This window comes from Mastacembelus armatus, chromosome 10 (genome assembly GCF_900324485.2).
Source record: "Mastacembelus armatus chromosome 10, fMasArm1.2, whole genome shotgun sequence".
Taxonomy (NCBI): Eukaryota; Metazoa; Chordata; class Actinopteri; order Synbranchiformes; family Mastacembelidae; genus Mastacembelus; species Mastacembelus armatus.
The window spans coordinates 16,310,068-16,330,473 of NC_046642.1; the positions used below are offsets into that span (position 1 = coordinate 16,310,068).

General features: G+C 42.3%; 2 protein-coding genes across 6 annotated transcripts; one reads left to right on the forward strand and one right to left on the reverse strand.

Annotated features, from left to right (window-relative positions):
* Positions 1-1,333: 1,333 nt before the first annotated feature.
* On the reverse strand, positions 1,334-10,936 carry LOC113144303 (serine/arginine repetitive matrix protein 2). Of its 3 annotated transcripts, none has more exons than XM_026330242.2 (2): positions 10,555-10,936; positions 1,334-10,014 (listed from the first exon to the last, which is right to left on the reverse strand). In XM_026330242.2, the coding sequence occupies exon 2, from the start codon at positions 9,938-9,940 to the stop codon at positions 1,865-1,867; it is 8,076 nt and encodes a 2,691-aa protein (XP_026186027.1). In that variant the 5' UTR covers positions 9,941-10,014; positions 10,555-10,936; the 3' UTR covers positions 1,334-1,864. The 3 variants fall into 3 exon arrangements, with proteins under 3 accessions (XP_026186027.1, XP_026186025.1, XP_026186026.1); XM_026330240.2 differs by having other exon boundaries at positions 1,334-10,019; XM_026330241.2 differs by having other exon boundaries at positions 1,334-10,040.
* Positions 10,937-13,488: 2,552 nt separating this feature from the next.
* Positions 13,489-20,150, forward strand: rmnd5b (required for meiotic nuclear division 5 homolog B). Of its 3 annotated transcripts, none has more exons than XM_026330792.1 (10): positions 13,489-13,631; positions 14,843-15,028; positions 15,198-15,340; positions 15,419-15,556; positions 15,699-15,799; positions 16,192-16,358; positions 16,711-16,876; positions 17,489-17,591; positions 17,684-17,838; positions 18,175-20,150. In XM_026330792.1, exons 2-10 carry the CDS (start codon positions 14,890-14,892, stop codon positions 18,236-18,238), a joined length of 1,176 nt encoding a protein of 391 aa, XP_026186577.1. In that variant the 5' UTR covers positions 13,489-13,631; positions 14,843-14,889; the 3' UTR covers positions 18,239-20,150. The 3 variants fall into 3 exon arrangements, with proteins under 3 accessions (XP_026186577.1, XP_026186578.1, XP_026186579.1); XM_026330793.1 differs by having other exon boundaries at positions 13,530-13,635; XM_026330794.2 differs by having other exon boundaries at positions 13,570-13,591.
* The last annotated feature ends 256 nt before the right edge of the window (positions 20,151-20,406 follow it).

Consider the following 20,406-nt stretch of genomic DNA (forward strand, 5'->3'; position numbering starts at 1 on the left):
ACTCACTTTTATGATTTGGCAAGGGTTTACTGTCCACTTTGGTAACATACATTGTAAAGATTACTCAAGAGTCTTTCAAATCAGTGGGCCATCCCAGCATGTTGCTCAGTAGCCATCATCAACTGTATGTAAGGTTTTGTTTATTGAAAATGACTCATACAGAAAAAAAACACACATTTTACCTCTTGTCACTTGTATTCAGTCAGGCACACTCATACATACATAAACACACAGACACACAAACACACACAAATGCACTAGAACTCCTGCTACCAATCAGACCTCTCATTAATTTTACTGCCATTTACATCAAAGAAATGGGAGACCAATTTTGTCCCTCTGGACTGACAAATGCTTTGGTTTCTGTGGACAGGGCCAGGTGTGGATCAGGAAATCATTAAATCGGGTTTTACTTTAGTTGGGTCTTCTCACAAAAAAGTTAGCAAAGACATACTTTTAATGAGACGTCTTAAGCTGCTGTAGTGGTCTGTGGCACCCTCTAGTGGTTACTGTAGTATACACCCACGGTGGTGATCCACCTATTATCTATTTATTCTATGCAGTCATGGAGCCAATTCCAGTTGGCACACACTGGAAAGGTTGCCAGTCTATCACAGGGCTGACACGTAGAGACGGCAAACATTCACATTCACACCGAAAGACAATGTCAAATCTCCATTTAATCTAACCTGCCTGTCTTTGGATTGTGGGAGGAAACTGGAGTACCCAGAGAAAACGCACACAGACACAAGGAGAACATACACAGAGAGGCCCTGGTTGGATGGGGTTCAGGGCAATGAAATAGTATCATAAATTAGAGTTCATAGCTATTTCACATTTGACAGTGCCCTCTAAAGGCAGAGACAGAAACAGTTGAGGAATGCAGCTAAATAAAGCACTTCTTTGCAAAGCTGGTTTCAAAGCAGCAACTGGCCAACATTTGATAGATTAGAGTTAAAATATCTATAAAAAATTAACCCTTCTTATATACTTTACAATACTTAAGCCATTTTAAATGAACCCTTCTTATATACTTTAAAATATAAACTTAAGCCATGTCCATTTTAGTCTGATCACTCCCTGCTTGGTTTAACATTTGCTTATAAAAAACACAGATTTTATAATATTTGATGATGCATTACAATATTTTCTGCACTGTTTTTCTGGACTTACAGATTTCACATTTCATTTGAAGGTCTTACAAGACTATATTAGCTCAAACGTTATATGACCATAAAGTTCCAGTATTTAATATATGAAATGGCCAGTACATAAATACTGAGATAGTGAAGTATAGAAACTAATAAAAAATAAAGGCATGAAACAAGAAAAATGCATTTGTATCATTTTATTGGCATTGCTATTGCAGACATCATGTGACAATCTCACTCATCCAATATTAAAGAAATTCAGTAATAAAATAAATATGAGGTTCTTTTAAAACAAGTATTTATTCAAGTTTTTTTTAGGCATATGTGTTATTAATCTATACACATCAGAAAATCTGTAAACCTATTTCTTTATAGTGTCTGTGCATTACTGGTGAAAATACAACTTGATGTTCCTATTCTCAACAATTACATGATATTTCAGTAATAACTTTGAAATTAGGTAATAATCCTAAGCACATTTTATTAAAAATGCTTACTTGTGTTTTCAACACTATGAACTCAACAGTCATATATCTGCCTTTTTTCAAACAGCTTAGCACAGAACGAGCAGTAGCAAATAAAAGCAACCAAAGAACTGCTGTCCCTGCAATGTGAAAACTCAAATAACATTACAGACCAACACTAGACACCCCTTTATACACAGAGTATTTAAAACCCAACAGGCTCCAGGAAGGCGGCCTCTGTCCTCTATTTCAGGATCTTTTCCCCCCTGCTGGGGGTAGGTTGGGGGGATGCTTGTGGTAATAGTCTGGTGGGGTAGGATTGGGGCTCGCATTCATCCCCGTAGGGACATAATACATACTCTCCAAGTAGCTCTGGTCCAGTGGTGGATGGTTCTGGGGCTCTGGCTTGGATCCCTGTGCAGAGGGATTCCTATAGCTGACCCCAGGTCCACTTGGGTGCATAGCTGCTGCACCAGAGGCCTCAGGATATCGTGGTGGCTGGGGGTGCGCCTGGGGGTGGGCTGCTGGTGGAGGAGCTGCATAGGGCATGTACTGTGGAGCAGGGGCATACATGTTGGGATTGTGAAGAGGTGGGTAAGGGGCTGCTGAAGGAGGATACAGACCTGAATGTGACATTGCTTGCTGTGGGATGAGCACTTCCACATATTGGCCAGTCTCTGGGTCAAATAACATTTTTCTCAGTGGCTGTACAGGCACCTCTATGTAAAAATATTTGCCTGTCTCAGGATCCAATAGCACTCTGCGAGGAGTCTGTCCATAGCTACTCTCTGAGTACAAACTGGAGCTGTCACCACCATACTCAGAGCCATAAGAAGGCCCCAGTGTTTGAGGTCCACACAAATACTGAGGATCTATAGGAGGAAGGCCAGGCGAGTGGGTGTGACCAGGACCATTGTAAGGAGCTCCAGCCATGCCTGGTGGCTGCTGCTGTGGCGATTTGTGGACAGGAGGTCGTCGAGGGTCAATATGCTGGAGTGGCTGTAATGGGCGTTCAGCAGGACAGGGGTGCATGAATGAGGGGTGGGGAGGGCAGGGAAGAGGCTGGTGGAGAGGCTGGTACAGGGCTGGTGGCTGGCCTGGAACAAGAGGGGTTGATTTGGGAGAGCCAGGTTGGTAGTTCATCAGCTGAGGGTCAGGTCTGCACTGGTGGGGACGCAGAGGGGCCTGAACCACTGGGAGAGAGAGTCCCTGGCCTGGAGAATGTGAAGGGGCAGGGGAGGTGAGGTTATGGGGGCTGCGGTGACTGTGAGGAGGTGTGAGACCAGGGTGAGAATGGCAGCCAGCTGTGCAAGAGCAGGGAGGAGGGTGGGATGAGGGCTGATAGCGGTTGGACCGCCTGGGCGGCAGATCTGGAAGAACGAGAGGACTGAAGCTCTCTCTTTCATCATAGCTTGGAGGGTCATCTTCCACACAAGAATGCAGGTCATTTGTCCTTTGGGAGCACTCACTGGAAAGTGATCTGCAGCATGACTGATGTGTAAGTCTTGGAACATGTGCTGTGGAAACAGCAGTGGGCTGTATTATATTGTGTGCAGTTACTGGCACAGCTTGACCACAAGGGGTGCTGGGTTGATTGTTTGGATCCATAACAGCAGGCTGGCTTGGCTGGTTGACTGTAGCTGATACTGGTCCAGGGACTTCGTTTGCCTTCGGCTCAGAAACTGAACCTGATGTTGAAGTTGCACCCGTCCCAGTGGCTGATGTTGCAGCCTGTTGTGTTCCACTAATGCTTTGAAGTGAGGCAGCTGGCTGTTGCTGTTGTCCTCTGTCATTAGATGCATCTGCCTCTGATGGTGCCATCGACTGGTTTGAGATACTGGACGTTGTGGTAGCTGTTGTTCTGCTAGGTGGAGGCTTGAGGCTGGATACTGCAGACACAGCTAGTTTTCTTGTATAGTTTGATGTTGATGTGGTGTCATTGGAGATCTTCCTATAGATTGTTGGTGAGGACACTATAATGGTTTGAGGCCTCTCCTCACCTTGTGGCTTTATAGCCGATGTTGCTGTTGATGGTCTCTGTGCTTCATTGTGCAATGTTCCTAAGTCTGCAGGTCTGAATTTGCAGTTTGGTTTAGGAGGCACAGCAGGTTTTTCAGAATTTTTAGCTATGGATTTAACTGCAATACTTTGAGGCTTGTTATTTCCAGTAGAGTTTGTGGGCATTTCTTGTTTCTGTGTTTCTTTAGAGAGTGACTTCACCTCAATGGGCTGTGGTCTGAATCTTCTTATTGCAGGGGACCTTGGGGGGAAAGTTGGATCTAGTCTTTTCACGGATTCAAAATCTCCTATTTCCTTCTGTTTGTTGAGAGGTGGTGTGTGCTCTTGTATATTTCTTAAAGGAGAAACACTTATTTGCTTTGCTGTGTCTTTTACTGTGGGCGTCATGCTGATTCCTTCAATTTCACTGGTCTTTGTAAAGGTGTCTGTGTTGTCAGACACTACTGACCGGCCAGATGTGTTGGATGAGGAGGACAATGTCCTCTCTCTATGAGACTCGATCTGAGACTGACCTCCCGTTGAAGGCATGGGAACCTGAAGGGGAATCTCCAGGCAGTTCACATGCTTATGGGGGACCCCTCTCCCTCCAGCTGCATTCTGACCATCACCCACCACTGCTCCAATATCAGCTTGGTAGCCTTTCTCCTTTAGTAACATAGAAACTGAGTGACCACTACTGGCAGGAGTACTCCCAGGAGTGATGGGCCCAGGTGAAAATGAAGCAGCCGGGGCTTGGGTTGGGGTGGTAATCTCCTCGTGGGCAGGTGACTTGGTCTTATTGAATCCATCTCTTATCAACACTACAGCTGTGGACACCTCTCGTTCCTTACTGGGCAGTCTGGGGAGGCTTCCAAGCATCTGAGGTTTTCTTTCTGTTCTGACCATCACAGGTCTCATCTCATTTTCTGGCACTTTATGCATTTCTGTCATAGTCTCTTGTGTTGTTTCTGCCATATTTAGATCATGTTGACATGGCTGGGCAACTGCTGTGTCTCCTGTTGTGTGATTCTTTGCATTTGAGGATTTTTGTGGTTCCATCTTTAACTCAGTGGAGAGCTTCAGAGAAGCCTGGGGTTTGTCATCTGAGTCTTTCTTGTTGCATGATATTTTGTTTTTGTCTTCTTTCCAGCAAATAGCCTTGTATTCTATTTGCATTGGCTGTGTACAAGACAGTGGCTTTCCTTTGCTTGGAAGAGATAAGCTTTTTACCTCCTCGTTTTGTTTCTCTTTCCTCTCGACCCTGAACTCCTCTTCCTCCCTCCTCATATCCTGCCTTATGTCTCTCTCCTCCACTCCTATGATGTCATCATGTCTTTCCTCTTTAATTTCTGTGCTTCTTTCCTCATTAACATTTTCCATCCTTTCTTCATTCCCATCTGAAGACAGTAAAGAACTAGTTGCCTTAAAGGATAGATTATATGTATTTTTTACAAGCCGCCTCACATCTCTAACTTTGGGAAATGGGGCCTTAACTTTGGCATTGCCATTTCCTTTTTCTTCTTCTGCTTTCTCATCTACACTGAGCTCTGCACTTTCCTGTTTTTCTCCAACAGACATATCTGGGGACGAGGTCTCAGGTGTGAGGCAGACATTTAGAGAGGTTTTCTTTTTCTCCAGGGCTTTGATTGTAATTTCACCTTGTTGCGGTTGTTTAGTGTTCTCTTTGTTTAAACATTCCTGGTCTCTGTTTGTCATCTGTGCCTTGGTTCTAGTGGGAGAAGGAGTTCCTGTGATCCCAGCAGTGGCATTTGCTGAGTCACCACCCCCCCTTTCGGCCCATGTTTTACTGTCATCTGGTTGTTGTACTCCAATTCTGGACCTTTTATTATCAAATGGTACTTTCATTTCTGACCTAATTTCAGATATTAATGAAGTTGAATTTTTGTTTTGAGAATCAGCCTCTTCACTCTCAGTCTGTAAAAAGTTAACGCTTCTGCCACTGCTAGATGAACTTGGCCTGTTACTAGATCTTAGTCCCAAGCTTTTGTGCTTTGTGCTTGGTTCTTCTCTCACAGAAAGACCTTCAGATGAAAGACTGTAATCTGACTGAAGACCAGAACTCAGATCATGAGCATCAAATTTTGGGGATTCCTTTTGTGGTGCCACTGCATTCTCTGGCATTGGGCTATTTTCTTCAAAGGATGAACTCATTTCTTCTCCTGCCTGCTCAACGGATTGTTTATCACCACTCTGCATCTTCTTGGACAACACACTCTTGATGAGACAAGAAGCCATCTTGGTTTTACTGCATGTTTCATCCAGGGAAGCTGATTTCTGGAGTTTGGATTTTCTTTCACTTTGCTCAATAGATTCAGGGCTGTGCTCAGAGGGGTAGCATTCCTGCATTGCTTCTGGTGTACTGCATTGTTTCACGAATGTCTCACTAGAGAGACTCACTGGGGAGAGGTTTTCCACTGGTACCTCAGGACTCTTATTTTCATTGCTCCCATCTACCTGCCCTTCAGCATGATTCTTTCTCTTCAGCTGGATCTGTCTCTTTGGCACTCCTCTTCTCACCTTCCTGATGTCCTCTTTTTCCACAGCCACATCTATGCACTCAAAGCTTCCCATCTCATAGCGCCTCAATGGGTCTAGGCCATCTGAGTAGTATGCAGATGGGTGCTGGAAAGTGCCTTCATCATTGTCCAGCTTTGGAGCAGAACCCTTGAAGTCAGCATAGGCCAGCCAGGCAGCATTGACTCCAGCTGGGCTCTCCTGGGTAGATGGTTGAGAAATGTTGGTAGATGAACGATGACTGGAGTTGTACATGTCAAGGTAATCTACCTCAGGACTAGACAGGCTGCTGAAAGCCAAATCTGTGAACCATTTCACCTCATTGTCTGCCTCATCAAGCTCACTTCCCATGCTGGAGCTGGAACTCTGGCAGGGCCTGCTTGTAGTCACACGCCTAGAAGAACTGTTCTTGTTCTGAGGTGCAGGAGGTTGAAGCCGTCTGCTAGTACCACCACCTCTGGTGTCTTTTTGGGAAGCAAGTCGCAGAAGCCTCTGTTGTTGGTGTAGCTGTCTGGTGGCAAGCAAGCTCTCTGAATAAGAATGCACGGCTGGCAGTCCCTGACTGGTCTCTCTGTTTGTGAGAGCTGCATTGCAACTCACAGGCCCTTTTCTATTCCTGGCATTGAATGACAGCTCAACCTGTTGCCCTCTGTAACTGCTGTCCCCCTGCCACTCCTCCCCCTTTTCAGGAACCTGCTCCTCCCTCTTACAGCCTCTCTCCATTTTCCTATCCCTTTGCCTGTCTCTACCTGCCTCTCTCTCCTCCTCCAGCTGCATTTCCCTCTCCATCTCCAATTGCTTTCCCAGTCTGACCCAGTGGGCCTGGCTATTGCTGTCAACAGGGGCAACATTGGGGCTTTCCCTGTTTGTCACTGCTTTCTTTAAATTACCACTTGGTGAAGATGATAACAGCTGGGAGGGGCTATGTGTTCTGTTCTGCCAGTGTCTGTATGGTTTGTCAGGGGCTATGATGTGGACAGGTGTAAACCTGGTGAGTGGTGGAGAGGGAGTCCGTCTTCTGTTTACATGGTGGGCCATGTCTGTGAACCTCTCTGTGTTTTCAAGTCTTTCTTTGCTTAAGAGCTCTTTTCTCAACTGTTCAGGTATACACACTGATTTTAACAAGTCTCTGCTATCAGACGTTAGGGAATAGGTAGTGAATTGAGGCTCTGGATTTTCCAGTCTCTGCACAGGTGAGCCAAATGTTGGCCTGTTGACAGGTGAAATGTGTGGATTTTTGTCCTTGGAGACTAGAATGCTAGGGGAAGCAGAGCTGATTTCAACTGGAGAATTAGCGTAGGTATCCTCTTTCTGAGAAAAGGCAGGACCAATGTCTTGTTCTTCCTCTGAGAGGGAAGGTGAATTCGAATAATGCTGAACGTTAGCCTCTCTCTCTGTGTTCTGTTGCTTTGGTGAACTGTCTACCTTTACCTCAGCTAACAAAGGCGAAATGGATACAGGTAATTGAACAGCCTCCACTGGCAAACCGCTTTTGATTTCAGCTACAACTGATTTATCTTTGTTGTGTAATTGGGATAAGGGTGACACGTTGTCCTTTGCCAAATGTGTGGGGTACTGTATTTCTGTAATATCAACTGGAGAGAAATCCCTCTCAACTTCAGGTGTATGTCTTATAAAAGGGTTGGATTCGGTGGAGAGTGCTGCTGGCGAATGCTGATAACACCTCTGCTCAGTAGATTGAGCAACAGGTGACAGATCTCTAATTCTGTTTTGAGGTGAGGGACTTGGTTGTTTGTCAGATGAAGGGGTTGGATGTCTTGGCTCAGGTGAGGGTGTGTGATGCTTTGGCTGAGGTGAAGGTGTTTGGTACCTTGGATGATTCAACTGCGTTATTTCAGACTGTAAAACACAGCTTGAAAAGCCTAATATATGAGGTGAGTCTCGTGGTGTACCAGTGGACTCTGCTGTACTGCTCTGCGTACTGTGTCTACTTGTGGTAGGGCTCTTTGCCACAGGGGACACAAGTGTCCTATCAGGCCCAAGAGTGGAGAGACGAGAGAGCTCAGGGAATGGGGGACTGTTCCTGTCCTCAGGCTCAACAACAGTGTATGAAATCCCTGTGATACGAGGGGATGAAGTAAGGCTTCTTGATGAGGTAGAGTCACAGTGAGACTCTAGAAGAGGAGAAGATGATGTTTTCTCCACTTCAGAAGATTTTTCTTTCCTTCTCACCTCAGGTGATGATGCTGTAATCCTGATTTCAGGTGAGGGCGCAGTATGTCTTTGCTCTGTGGAAGAACAGTTGCTCCTAACTTCAGGTGATGGAGATAAACTATAACTTACAACAGGTGAAGAGACCTGTGTCCTGATTTCAGAAGGTGTTGAAATGTTTCTTATTTTAGATGAGGGGTCAGGAGAGGGAGTTCTTGACTCTGTCTTAACTGAAGAAGTAGCACTGGGCTGTCCAGAGGAAGGAGCTTTTTGTCTTAATGTGGGTGAGACACTACTTTCCACAAGCTCAGGAGATGCAACAGGTGAGGGGGGTGTGTATCGTGGGACAGGTATATCAACAATACTGACAGGTTCTGGTGATAACCTTGTGTTTTGGTTCTCAGAAGCAATTATGTCTCTTCCTGCGGTGGAAGGATCAGAAATCAGCTCAGGGGTGCAGGAGGAATCCTCTATATCAGGTGTGGAGCCTCTGCTGAATAGATCAGGCAGAGAGACCCTTTCTCTTTCTTCAGGAAAAGGAGATGATATTGGACTATCAGGGGAGTAGGGCCTATTCTTCAGGTCAGGGGAGACTGAAGTTTCTCTTGACTGGGATGATATCTCTGCACTACTAGATGAAGGTACAGGAGATGATAAGATGGCTCTGACTTCAGTGGCTGGTTCCGTAACAGCTAGAGAAAAATCTTTAGATCTGGGTTCAGGTGAGGGACTGCTATGTTGATAAAAGTAGTTGCTCCTTGGTTCAGGTGAGACTTGTGCTACCATGAACCTAGGAGAAGATTCTGAGATCACTGATCCAGAATAAGATGAGCTGATACAGTTCCTAGGCTCAGAGGAGGGAATTGGAGATTGATCTGAAGATTGATGTGAGGGGCTGTTATATCCGTCTTTGAAAGTAGGAGTGATTCTACTTTGTTCAGCTTCTGAATAAACTCTCAGATTAGGTGATGATGGTGAATGTCTCTTTTCAAATGAGGAAGAAGACAAGGATGATTCTCTTCCCTGTGAACTGAGAGTATATGAGCTGTTATGTCCAGGAGAGGGTGTCCTCTCACCAGTACTGAGGACCTCAGATGTTGGGCTAGCTTTATTAAGCTGAGGTACTGGTGATTTGCTATTTGTTTCTAAATTTGGGCCACTGTTCTCAGAAATATCTGGATGCCCTGAGCTCACTTCCTGAATCTCTGATTGCCTCCTCTCTGAAGTCTCGCTCTGCAACAGGGGGCTGTACAGCCTTTCTCTTGAATCTTCAAAGCCCTCCTCTCCTTCACTAGAGCCCTGTGCAGTGTGGTACGAGCCTGAGGAGTCGTTCAAATCATCTGCAAGGGGTGATGCAGCCGTTGCCCCATCCAACTCCCTCTGGAGAGGCACACAGGCCCCTGCAGCAGGGCTGCTTGACACAGAGGGAGATTCACAGTCGTCTCCAAAAATGTCACACAGGCAAGTGGTCTCAGAGATGGCGCTGCGCTGAGCAGGGACGTTGATGATGTCAAAGATTTCAACGTGGTTGGGTGTACCGTCGCGATGACACAGGGAAAAGCTGCGGGGTGCACTGCGCAGGAAGGAGTAGCTGTCCCCCTGGAGAGTCCAGCTGTCCATTGCTAGTCCACAAACTCCAAATTCTCACTCTGGCCAGTCCAGTTTGCTTCTCTAGTCTGCTCTGGGCTGTGTTCCTGGACTTGAAATAAAACATGGTCACCTGGAGATTGTGCAGTTCAATCAATTATACCAACAGGAAACTTTAAATCACTTTTCCTCACAGACAAATCTGTATAAATTGAAAAAGTAGAGGCTAATGGATGCACTATATGCGGCCTACCAGCAGAAACCTATGCAATAATATAGTAAATCTCCAAAAGGGGTTCATAGGATAAATGTATGCCTTAAAAGTAGCCACAAGGAGCTTAGAATGAACACAACCGAATATCCAAAAGAAAAAAAAACAGCTGAGAGAAATTGCTACATATCAGAAATTCTGTGTGTATGCCTACATGTGCACATAATACTTTACTTAGAAACTTATTTTAAATTTTTAAGAAGCTGAATATGTCATTTATCTCATATACTGTATACAGAAAAAGAAAACACCTAGATTAGCTCTGACTTATAAATGACTTAATTAAGCTTTTCACAGTGTCATGTGTAGGACTGACTAGAGAAAGAGATCCTGTTCTCCATGCAAGTAGAGAAAGACAGAATGGTTGGTACTGTACCTTTGGCCAATGATGAACCTTTCCCAAGGGCACTGAGTTCCTCTTTGCTGCAATATCTGCACTTCATCCAATGAACTGTCTCACAAAATCCACAGCACATTTCTGGGCTGAACAGCCCTGTACCGCTCAGTCAGGCAGGGCCACACTAGCTAGAGAACTTCAAAATGTCAAAGGCACTGCAATGTATCAGACTTGAATTAAAAAAAAAAGCAAAGGTGAGCTTCTCTCTTAGACATATTACATCCTCCAATGCTCCCATCTCTATTTCTGCCCCTCCCTTCGGTGCTGGCCTCAGGGAAAGTACTTACTCAGTCTAACCTGAATCTTTTTTCTTCTCCAGGCTGAGGTTTGGTTGGGCATTGGCTTTCCAGTGTGAGCTGGGATGGGGTGTGGTGCTGGGGGTGGGTGGGTTTATAGTTAGCAGCAGGTGCTGATCCAGCCAGGATGGATGAGTGTGCCAGGAATCTGACACTTACAGCCAGCTCAGTCACAGGGCTCCTCTATATATAGACCCATACTATCAGGACCAGATAGCCATAGTTTTAACTGTTTGCCTGGGCATGCTAGGTAGTACAGTGTGCACACTGTCCACTTCATCAGTGCATATAATATACTTAATAGTGGGGGTGTGGTTAATGTATACTTGTATGAATGTGTGTGTTTAGGTACTCGTGTCTGTGTGTTTGTATATGGTTTAAAAACAGGCAATTCAACTTTGACAGTTAACATGCAGAACTCGTGCTCTGCATGTTAGCAACACTTGCATAACATCAATAAAGTGCCCTGACATGTTTTAAGTCAACTTTTAATGTCTGGATATAGAGCGTCTCTACTCTCTCTACTCTCTCTCTCTAAGATTTTTTTCAGTCTTCAATTCATATTTAATAACAACCATATAATCAAGACTGTCAAAACAAAATAGGTCGTGTCAGTTACTGTACATATGACTGTTGCTATAATAGCAGGACTCCCTGAGCCACATTTGGGCTGTCTGGGCATAGTAGGTTTGGATAAGCCCTCTGTCCCTAATCTAATGCCATTCATTCTCAGTCAGTCATGCAGCCCTAACTGAAGTTGCATTTGGGTGTGACTGGGGTGAATCATATCTGTAGTATGACAGCTGTATATCTCTAGCTAAGACCATTAATTCTGTATAAACTTATTAGTGTTTATAGAGTTTATAAACTCCAGATACCCTTTCTGTGATATGCTGTAAGTGTTTCACTGGAGGCTGTAAGGCAGCGGTGTCAAACACAAATTCCCTCAAAGGCCACTGCCCTGCTTATTTTCCAACTATCCCTGTCCTATCCACTGCTGATTACCTGGATCAAGCATGTTCAGTCAATCAGAAGTTGGAAGATACCATCTCAAATGAGGGTGGAAGTGGGGGAAGAAAAAGTGAATTGGTGTAAAAGTGCAAAACATGGATGTTCAGAACAGTGAAGGCATGAGTGTGTGCTGCACATAGTGTAAACTAAAGTGTACAGAAGTACTGATAAATGTGAACCTCTGCAGTTATGGCATGACAGCAGACTGCAAGAGGACTCAGAAGGAAAGAATGGTGAGCACCTCAGCAATGAGGAGCTGTAGTCTACATCACTGATATATTAGTCACACCAGCTCACGTCCAAAGACCTCACCCACTCTCAACCTTAGAAAACACACTAATAAGCTGAACAGAAACAATACTCTGTGTGGGCATCTATAAATGGAAACACATATTAACCCCCAAAATGAGGGACTAAAGTGGCAAAGAGTGTGTACACATATTGTTTGGCACAGCACTTTCTAATGTATGAAGATAACAAAAACAGCACTTGGTAAAATTCACAGTTGGTCTTCTTATTTACAGTACTGTGCAAAAGGTTTAGACACTAAAAATACACTGGGGATGCTTTTAATATAAATTACATAAATTGTGTTTTCATTTCTAAATTAATGTTATACCAAATCCGGTGACTGGAACCAAACCTGAATATAATCAGTAATTGCAGCTCTCCCTTTTGCCCTTAAACCATCAGCAGTTCTCTCTTGTTTGACCTACACAGAGTTTCTCCTGGTACTTTGCAGCACCTTGGAGAAGCTGCTGCAGTTCTTCTGCAGATTCAGGCTGTTCCAGTGTTTCTGTCTTTTGATATGATCCCAGACTGACTCCACACTGTCCAGATCTGGGCTCTTTGGGAGCCAGACCATCTGCTACAGGACTCCTGGTTCTTCTTGCCTCTGAAAATAGATCTTCATGAACTCTAGTGGGTTCTTTATGGACTTGTTGTCCCGCACAACAGGCTGCACAATGAACCTGGGATCAATGTGACACCGGATAGTGCTGTGTGATAATAATCTAAAACATCTAAAGTGCCTATAACTTCTGTACAGTACTGTATGTGATATGAGGATAAACAAGGATCCAGTCTCATGGGTTAAGTTTGACAAGCAGTAAGAATATAACCATAAAACCACATTTCAAATCTATTTTTTAACTGACCTACTTGCTTTTTTAGGAGGTGACTAATTCTGTATTGCCAGGCTCAATACTAGCTAGATTTCTAATATTAGCTAGGTTTTAATATTTTTTGTTGTACCAACTGTTTTTTTAAAACTTTTTTTCTGCTCTATAGTTATTTTTTATTAGGAAATATTCTATTTGTTACTCCATGGCAGTTAATTAATATTTTACAAGATCATTTCAAAATGTGACACATTGCAGTTGCTACAGATGAAGCTGTTATATGTTATTTGTTATAGTTCAATTTGAATCTATTTTATTATATATTAGAGCATATAAAACAAGAGTGAGTATAACTCTACCTTTAGTTACAGCATTTAATGCATCAGTGTCCTGTGCCAAGGACTGATGACAAATTAAAAACTCTAATGTGCCGAAGAGAAAAGTGGTTCAAGTAAAACCCAAGTGGTAAAGGAATAATTTTCAGCCACTGATGAGGAACAGATAGCGACTTTTATTGTGAAATGTTAACAGAGAATGCGCCACAGGAAGATCCGCATTATGATCGCTGGTGAAGTATTGCCATAACAGGAAAGTGGCTAACGCTAATGTTTGCTAACTAATTAGCAGGGTAGGTGAGCGGCGTTTCTTTAACATACCTTCAAATTACGCTTAGCGGCAATAGACATTTTTAATGTTGGATTAATACAAAATAACGAGGACAAGCGGGTTGTCATTCTCTCCTGAGCTTATTTTGGCCTTGGCTAACAGTATCTAGCTAGCTAACTAGCCGCTAGCGTTTGTGGCTAGTTGGAGACTGTGATACCGTTTGTTTATGTTAGCTGTGCGACAGTTTAACTTTCTAATTTGTTGCATGTAATCAAAATACGCGGTTTGCAGTTTATCGCATTCCTCGTTCATTATTTCTAATGAATAATAACAACGCGAAACGTGACACTGGAGTATTAAAATAGAAATATACCGTTAGCTTGGTTTATGCTGCTTAGCGTTAGCTCTGTCACGGTAACGTTAGTCAGGTGGACATTTTCTGTTTTCAGCCTGAACGCGCTGAGTTACAGCCAAACCTTCTAATGAGTGTCAGAATTTCGAGTAGGACAGTAATACTATCTGAATGTAGAGCAGCTGCTCATACTAAATCCCTGATAAATATTGTCCTTCGCCGCCAGGTGATTAAATTATGCTTTAATAAGGTATATAGTAAACACTAGGCCGCACAGTAGACCGTGCGCCTCCTTGTCATGTTGTTAAGGCCCGGCTAGTTGTTAGCAGTGTCACACCAGGCCAAAGTTTTGTCGTTGTGGGTGTGTTTTTCTTTTCTCACCTTGATTAAAAAAAAACCAGTGTCTGAGGAGATACAGGCTGTCTTGTTCAGGGGACAGCTGAGTGACAGGACCGCGGTTATGATTTCGTTTTTTTCAGATACTGCAGAGAGCTGGCTTGTGAAATAACAGAATGTGCTCAGATACTGTGTTGCTGAATCCACTGCTTCAAACTACAAATGCAGAGCTCATATGTCACCACGAGCACGTGTGTGTGCTGTTTGGGAGCAGTTACTAGCCACTACAAAGCACTGACAGCTCTACATTTTCAACATGACTGCAGGAAATCTTTTATATGTATATATATATAGAGTAAATGATTTAATTGAAAATATGGTTAATTTAAAAAACACATACTTATTACTTGTCCAAAACAAAAACAAACTTAACATGACCTGTGCTGTTGTATTTTTGGTAGACTTAGTTATAAGTGTCTATATTGGTCTCAGAAATGGAGTATATATCTGATTGTTTCTCGTTTTTTTTCCCCTTTTAAATCTAGGTATTGTTGTTGTTGCTTTGTGTGTGAGTGTTCCAGCCGCCTGAACCATGGAACAGTGTGCATGCGTGGAGCGCGAGCTGGAGAAAGTGCTCCATCGCTTTGTAATGTACGGCCACCAGTCTGAGGAAAGGCTAGACGAACTCCTGCGCAGTGTCTGTGAGATACGAGGACAGCTAGTTGCTTTTGGTAAGAAAAGCTCATACACAGAAAATGAATAAATCCTGTTAATAAATTTAATATTACTGTTATATCTTTGTCCCACTTTAAGTGATACTTTATTTGGTGTGCTTCAGCAGTGTTTGGTTATAACAGTTCTTATTAGACATGCACAGTGAAAAGGTTTTCTGTGTTGCAGGAGTACAAGATACAGATTTATCAGTCCTTTCTCAGACTATGGCACAGTGTTGTAAGAACATTAAAGAAACAGTGCAGATGCTAGCCTCCCGGCACAAGGACATACACGGCAGTGTGTCCAAAGTGGGCAAAGCCATCGACAGGGTAAGGAAAGGCAGTAACTTTCTTTAACAGTTTCCATTTGGGGCACATGTACATCAACAGTGATATGCTACTCTGCAGAATTTCGATGCAGAAATCAGTGCTGTGGTGGCAGAGACAGTCTGGGACACACCAGAGAGACAGAAATACCTGAGTGAGACCATTGTGGAGCACCTGTACAGACAAGGGATGCTCAGTGTAGCAGAGGATCTTTGTCAGGTAGATAACTTTGAAACCTTCAGACAAATGTTTTTGGTGCGGAATTACCTGAAGCAGCATTATGGTACTTTAAATGTAGTGTGATTTGTCAAGATAATTTTTTTTTTCTTAACCATTCAAAACATTCTTGTTTGTTTTCTAGGAGTCTGGTGTAGTTATAGACATGAGTATGAAGCAGCCTTTCTTAGAGTTGAACAGGATTCTTGAAGCTCTGAGGATGCAGGACCTCAGGCCCGCATTAGAGTATGTGTTTTTCCTTATTACCATTATCTGTGTCTATACATCCATCACTTTTATAAAGAAAATAAAGTGACTTAATCTACTTCACTTGAGTGTTAGACATTTTACCTGTTTAGTTTTATAAATGTTAAAAAATTGTTTAACAAATAAACAAAACATTAAAATGCCATACAAGAGAAAGTTGTTTCATTATTGCGAAAACAGTTCTAGTAACTTTTCAGATCTGGGTGATTACTCAAACTGTTACCCCATCTCTCATGCCCCATTAGACTTGATGGGTTTCTGTTCAGATACGAGATACATCAGTCATGTACAGGGGTGTCACCTTTGAACCTGTAATGATTTTTATTGTGGCGCCAGAGTGCTGACATATTAGTTGCTGTACCTGTTTTCAGGTGGGCCGTGACGAATCGTCAGCGCCTTCTGGACTTGAACAGCAGTTTAGAATTCAAATTGCACCGCTTGTACTTCATCAGTCTGCTCAGTGGAGGGATCAGCAACCAAATGGAAGCCCTGCAGTATGCCAGGCACTTCCAGCCCTTCGCCACTCAGCACCAGAGAGGTAGGCAGTGTACAGTGGCATAATTATTTTTGAGGTTCCTGACACTAGTGCACAGGTGCTTGAGTATAGAATTAGATTTTCTCCCTTTTTAACACTTAAATGTTCTGTTGAACTATTTTTGGTCAAACTTTAAACTTTACTCAAGGGGCCTATACTAAAACACAATTTTTTTTTTTTTTTTTTTGTAGTGGTGATTGTTTATTAATTGATTGTTCTTATCATTGCCTCATTTCATTCTGTATAATAGCTCTGAAGTATTAATGAAAATATTCCAAAAGCAAACACCCAAATACTATGAGGCTTACCTCACATTACTCATGTAATGTTTGTTGCTCTTTTTTTGCCCCTGCAGATATCCAGATCCTAATGGGCAGTCTGGTGTACCTGCGTCATGGCATTGAGAACTCTCCATACCGCAGTCTGCTGGAGACAAATCAGTGGGCCGAGATCTGTAACATCTTCACCAGAGATGCCTGTGCTCTCCTGGGACTGTCTGTAGAGTCTCCACTAAGTGTTAGGTTAGAAAACCATGAACAACATGCTAGACCTCACGTCAGATTTCCTTTCAATTATTTACATTTGCTGTTTTCAAAGTTGAGGCTAAAGCTGAAACAGTTATTTATATACATATTATTTTCTTCAAGGTAAAGGAGAAATAATGTCAATATATTATAATAACCGTGGTGTCTCTCTGTGTGCTTAATAAATTTTAACCTTAGTAGAGCCCAACCGATATATCGGCTTGCCAATTTGGTTTTATTGGCCGATATGAGCCTATCGCAGATTTATCGGTATCGACAAATATGCCTCCGATATTAACATTTTTTTAATGTGCATTTAAAATGCATTTATGTATATATATTCTGTTTATGTATACTGTATTCTATATACAGTACTGGTCAAAGGTTTGGACACATGAATTGAAATGCCATTGCCTTTGCAAGTGTATCCAAACTTTTGACTGGTACTGTACTATAATCTACACATAAATAATGTCGGCCGATATATCGATATCAGATTTTTTTCTACTTCATAATATCGGTATCGGCATTGTCCCCAAAAAACTCATATCGGTCAGGCTCTAAATCTTAGTGAATATGTGTCACTGATGCCATGTTTGTTCTCTCCAGCTTTGCATCAGGCTGTATGGCCTTACCAGTGCTGATGAACATCAAGCAAGTGATAGAGCAGAGACAGTGTAGTGGAGTCTGGACACACAAAGATGAGCTGCCTGTATGTCCCTTTTCATTTTCCCAAAAGCTTTTTTTAACGTTTTCCATTGTTTTTCAGCAATACGTTAATTCACATCCTCTGTGTTCATGTAGATTGAAATTGACCTTGGAAAGAAGTGCTGGTACCACTCTGTGTTTGCCTGCCCAATTCTTCGGCAGCAGACCTCAGAGAGCAACCCTCCCATGAAGCTCATCTGTGGCCATGTCATCTCCAGAGATGCTCTCAACAAACTGACTAATGCTGGGAAGTAAGTTGACATTACAGCCTTATTGATTGGTACGTGCAAGGGAGGCCATTATGTGAGTAGCAAGAGAATAAATAAAACAAAACTAAACTTGTTCAATTAATGTTTGACACACTCATTCAAGGCGAATTATTTTCAAGACTGCAACATCATAATGAAATAAATGAAAGGCAAAGGAAATTTAAAAAATAAATCTTAAAACTGTTTATTTAAAAGATGACCAGCTGTGAATAAGATGTATAGCTAATCACCTAAAACAATCATTTAGGCCTGCTATCAAACCACACATTGTGACAATACTGTTGTTTTGTTTCTTCTGTGTTCCTGTCTTTTCCTTAGATTGAAATGCCCGTACTGCCCCATGGAGCAGAATCCGTCACATGCCAAACAGATCTACTTTTGATACCGCACACTCTCATGAGTAAGAATGAAGTTGCCTGGAGCTTTTTGCATTTCCAGGACCATTTGCTCTGGCCCTTTTCCTCTGTCCCTGGCCTCTTGGCCTGTTATTGTAAGCATTAAGGTTTTATCCCAGTGCTCCTTTGGACAGCCTTGGCCCTCCTGTAACCCACCTTTGATCCTCCAACTTTGCATAGTATACAGAGTCCAGCAGGGATGGTCCATCTCTAACCTGTAGAGGAGTCTGTCAGTAATGAGAATGTCCTCATGGAGAAGCACCTCTGAAAAAGGATCATTCATTGAAACTCATTTGCAAATGCCTGCAGAGATATAGGCTTATCTTTTTAAAATGTGTAATACTTCATAGTATTTCTTTTCTGTTTGAGTTGGATGACTGCTTCTTTTTTCTTTCTCTTGTTTTGAATGATTTAGGTTGGGTGAGTATGGGTAAATGGTATAGATAGGCTGTTTCTGATTTCAGGCTGGTAATACACTTCTGTTAATATACATGTGGAAGTACCAGAGTAACAAACTGTGTTGAAGATTTATTAGTTGGTGGCAAAAGAACCTGTTAAAGGTCTTTCTTGCATTGAACTCTTGGTAGTGACTCATTGCTCCTCTGTAATGTGATAAAGGCCACATGTAGCGTGAAAGTCAGTTTTGGCAGATGTATCCGTTTGATCAGTAGAACAGTTAACTTAATTATGGAACAGCTCTTTTTTTTTTTTTTTTTTTTTTTTGACTGACTGCACCAGCAAGATTTTCTTCATCATAGAAGCCATTTGTCTTGTTCTGTGTATGTATTTAACATTGACAAAAAGGAAACAAAAATATATATACTACTGTGAAATGTGCTTTGTTTCTATTTTTTATTGCAATGCCAGATCGGCTCATGTAAAATAGTAAATTAAGCTGATCAGCAACATGCATAATCAACACTACTGTGTAATAGACCTAACGACTCAGCAGTTCACATCAAGGTTGTGCCATTGCCTCACTCTGCCCTGCGTCGTGTATCCTAAGCTTGCACACCGTGTGATTTGGCAATGTAAAGTGGCGTGATGGTAGCCATATGGTCTGACTTGCAGTGACTGTAGGCTTGTGATTCAGCTTTACTTGTCGTGGGTGGGGGAGCCCTCTCATCGTTGTAGATGTTGTTTATATTATACTTAGCAAATGCCTCTGCTATGTAGGTTTGACTTTTCTTTGAGATTAAAACAGAATAGAAACCTTACAGTTCATACATTTCCTCAGGGCTCATTTTAACAGTTCATACCACACTTTGCAGTTACTATTAAAATTGTACATTTATATAAGGACTCTGGAACAAAGATTACACATATTTCACTATGGAGGCTAATAGTATGAGTGTTACTGGAATTTGTACATAATCGACTGGTGATTGAGCATACACTTGAGGAAAGTGTATCACAAGGTCCAAGGCATTGGGTGTATAATACATTATGTGTAGATGATCAATACTTATAGTGCAGGTTCTTGGTGTCCTCTTGAAAATGGTGATGTCACCTCACGCTCCAGTGAGGCTAATTTGTTCAGCAAGCACTGCACCAGCATAGCTTACACGGACAAAAGAAACATTACAGAGTTTTATGTCAAATAAAGATAAGCATTTTATCTGAGTTTCATTTTGGGATTAAAGGTTAAAGCACGTTTTGTGTGGAATTTCTCTGAATTCCTTCTGTTTTTCCTCCTTTGGTTGACAATCATTCATTGCTCCTTCGTGTGTTCTTTCAGATTAGCCCTGCTAGTGCTCTGTACTTCTGTCGTATTAATTCTGTTGAATGTTTGCATTTCCTGCCTTTGTGTGTTATGCAACTTTTATTGTAAATATTTATCATCTAACATGTTTCATATACCTGCATCTGAAATGAAATAAAAATTTATACTCCAAGTCACTTTTATAGGCTTGTGCTGCCATTTATTGACAGACCTGCTCCTGCCCCTCTCATCACCACTGGGTGGCACTACTGGTCTGGTATCAATTCTTTAACTAGAATCTGTCCTAATAGACCTTGAGTCTATTAGAGCTCAAGTCAGAGGTCTTGATTTGAATGGGTTGTGCAAGAAGGAAACATGTTTTGTAATTTATAAATTATTTACTAATTTTTCACTCATGCTTAAAGCAACCTTCTTATAGAGTGGTAATATATG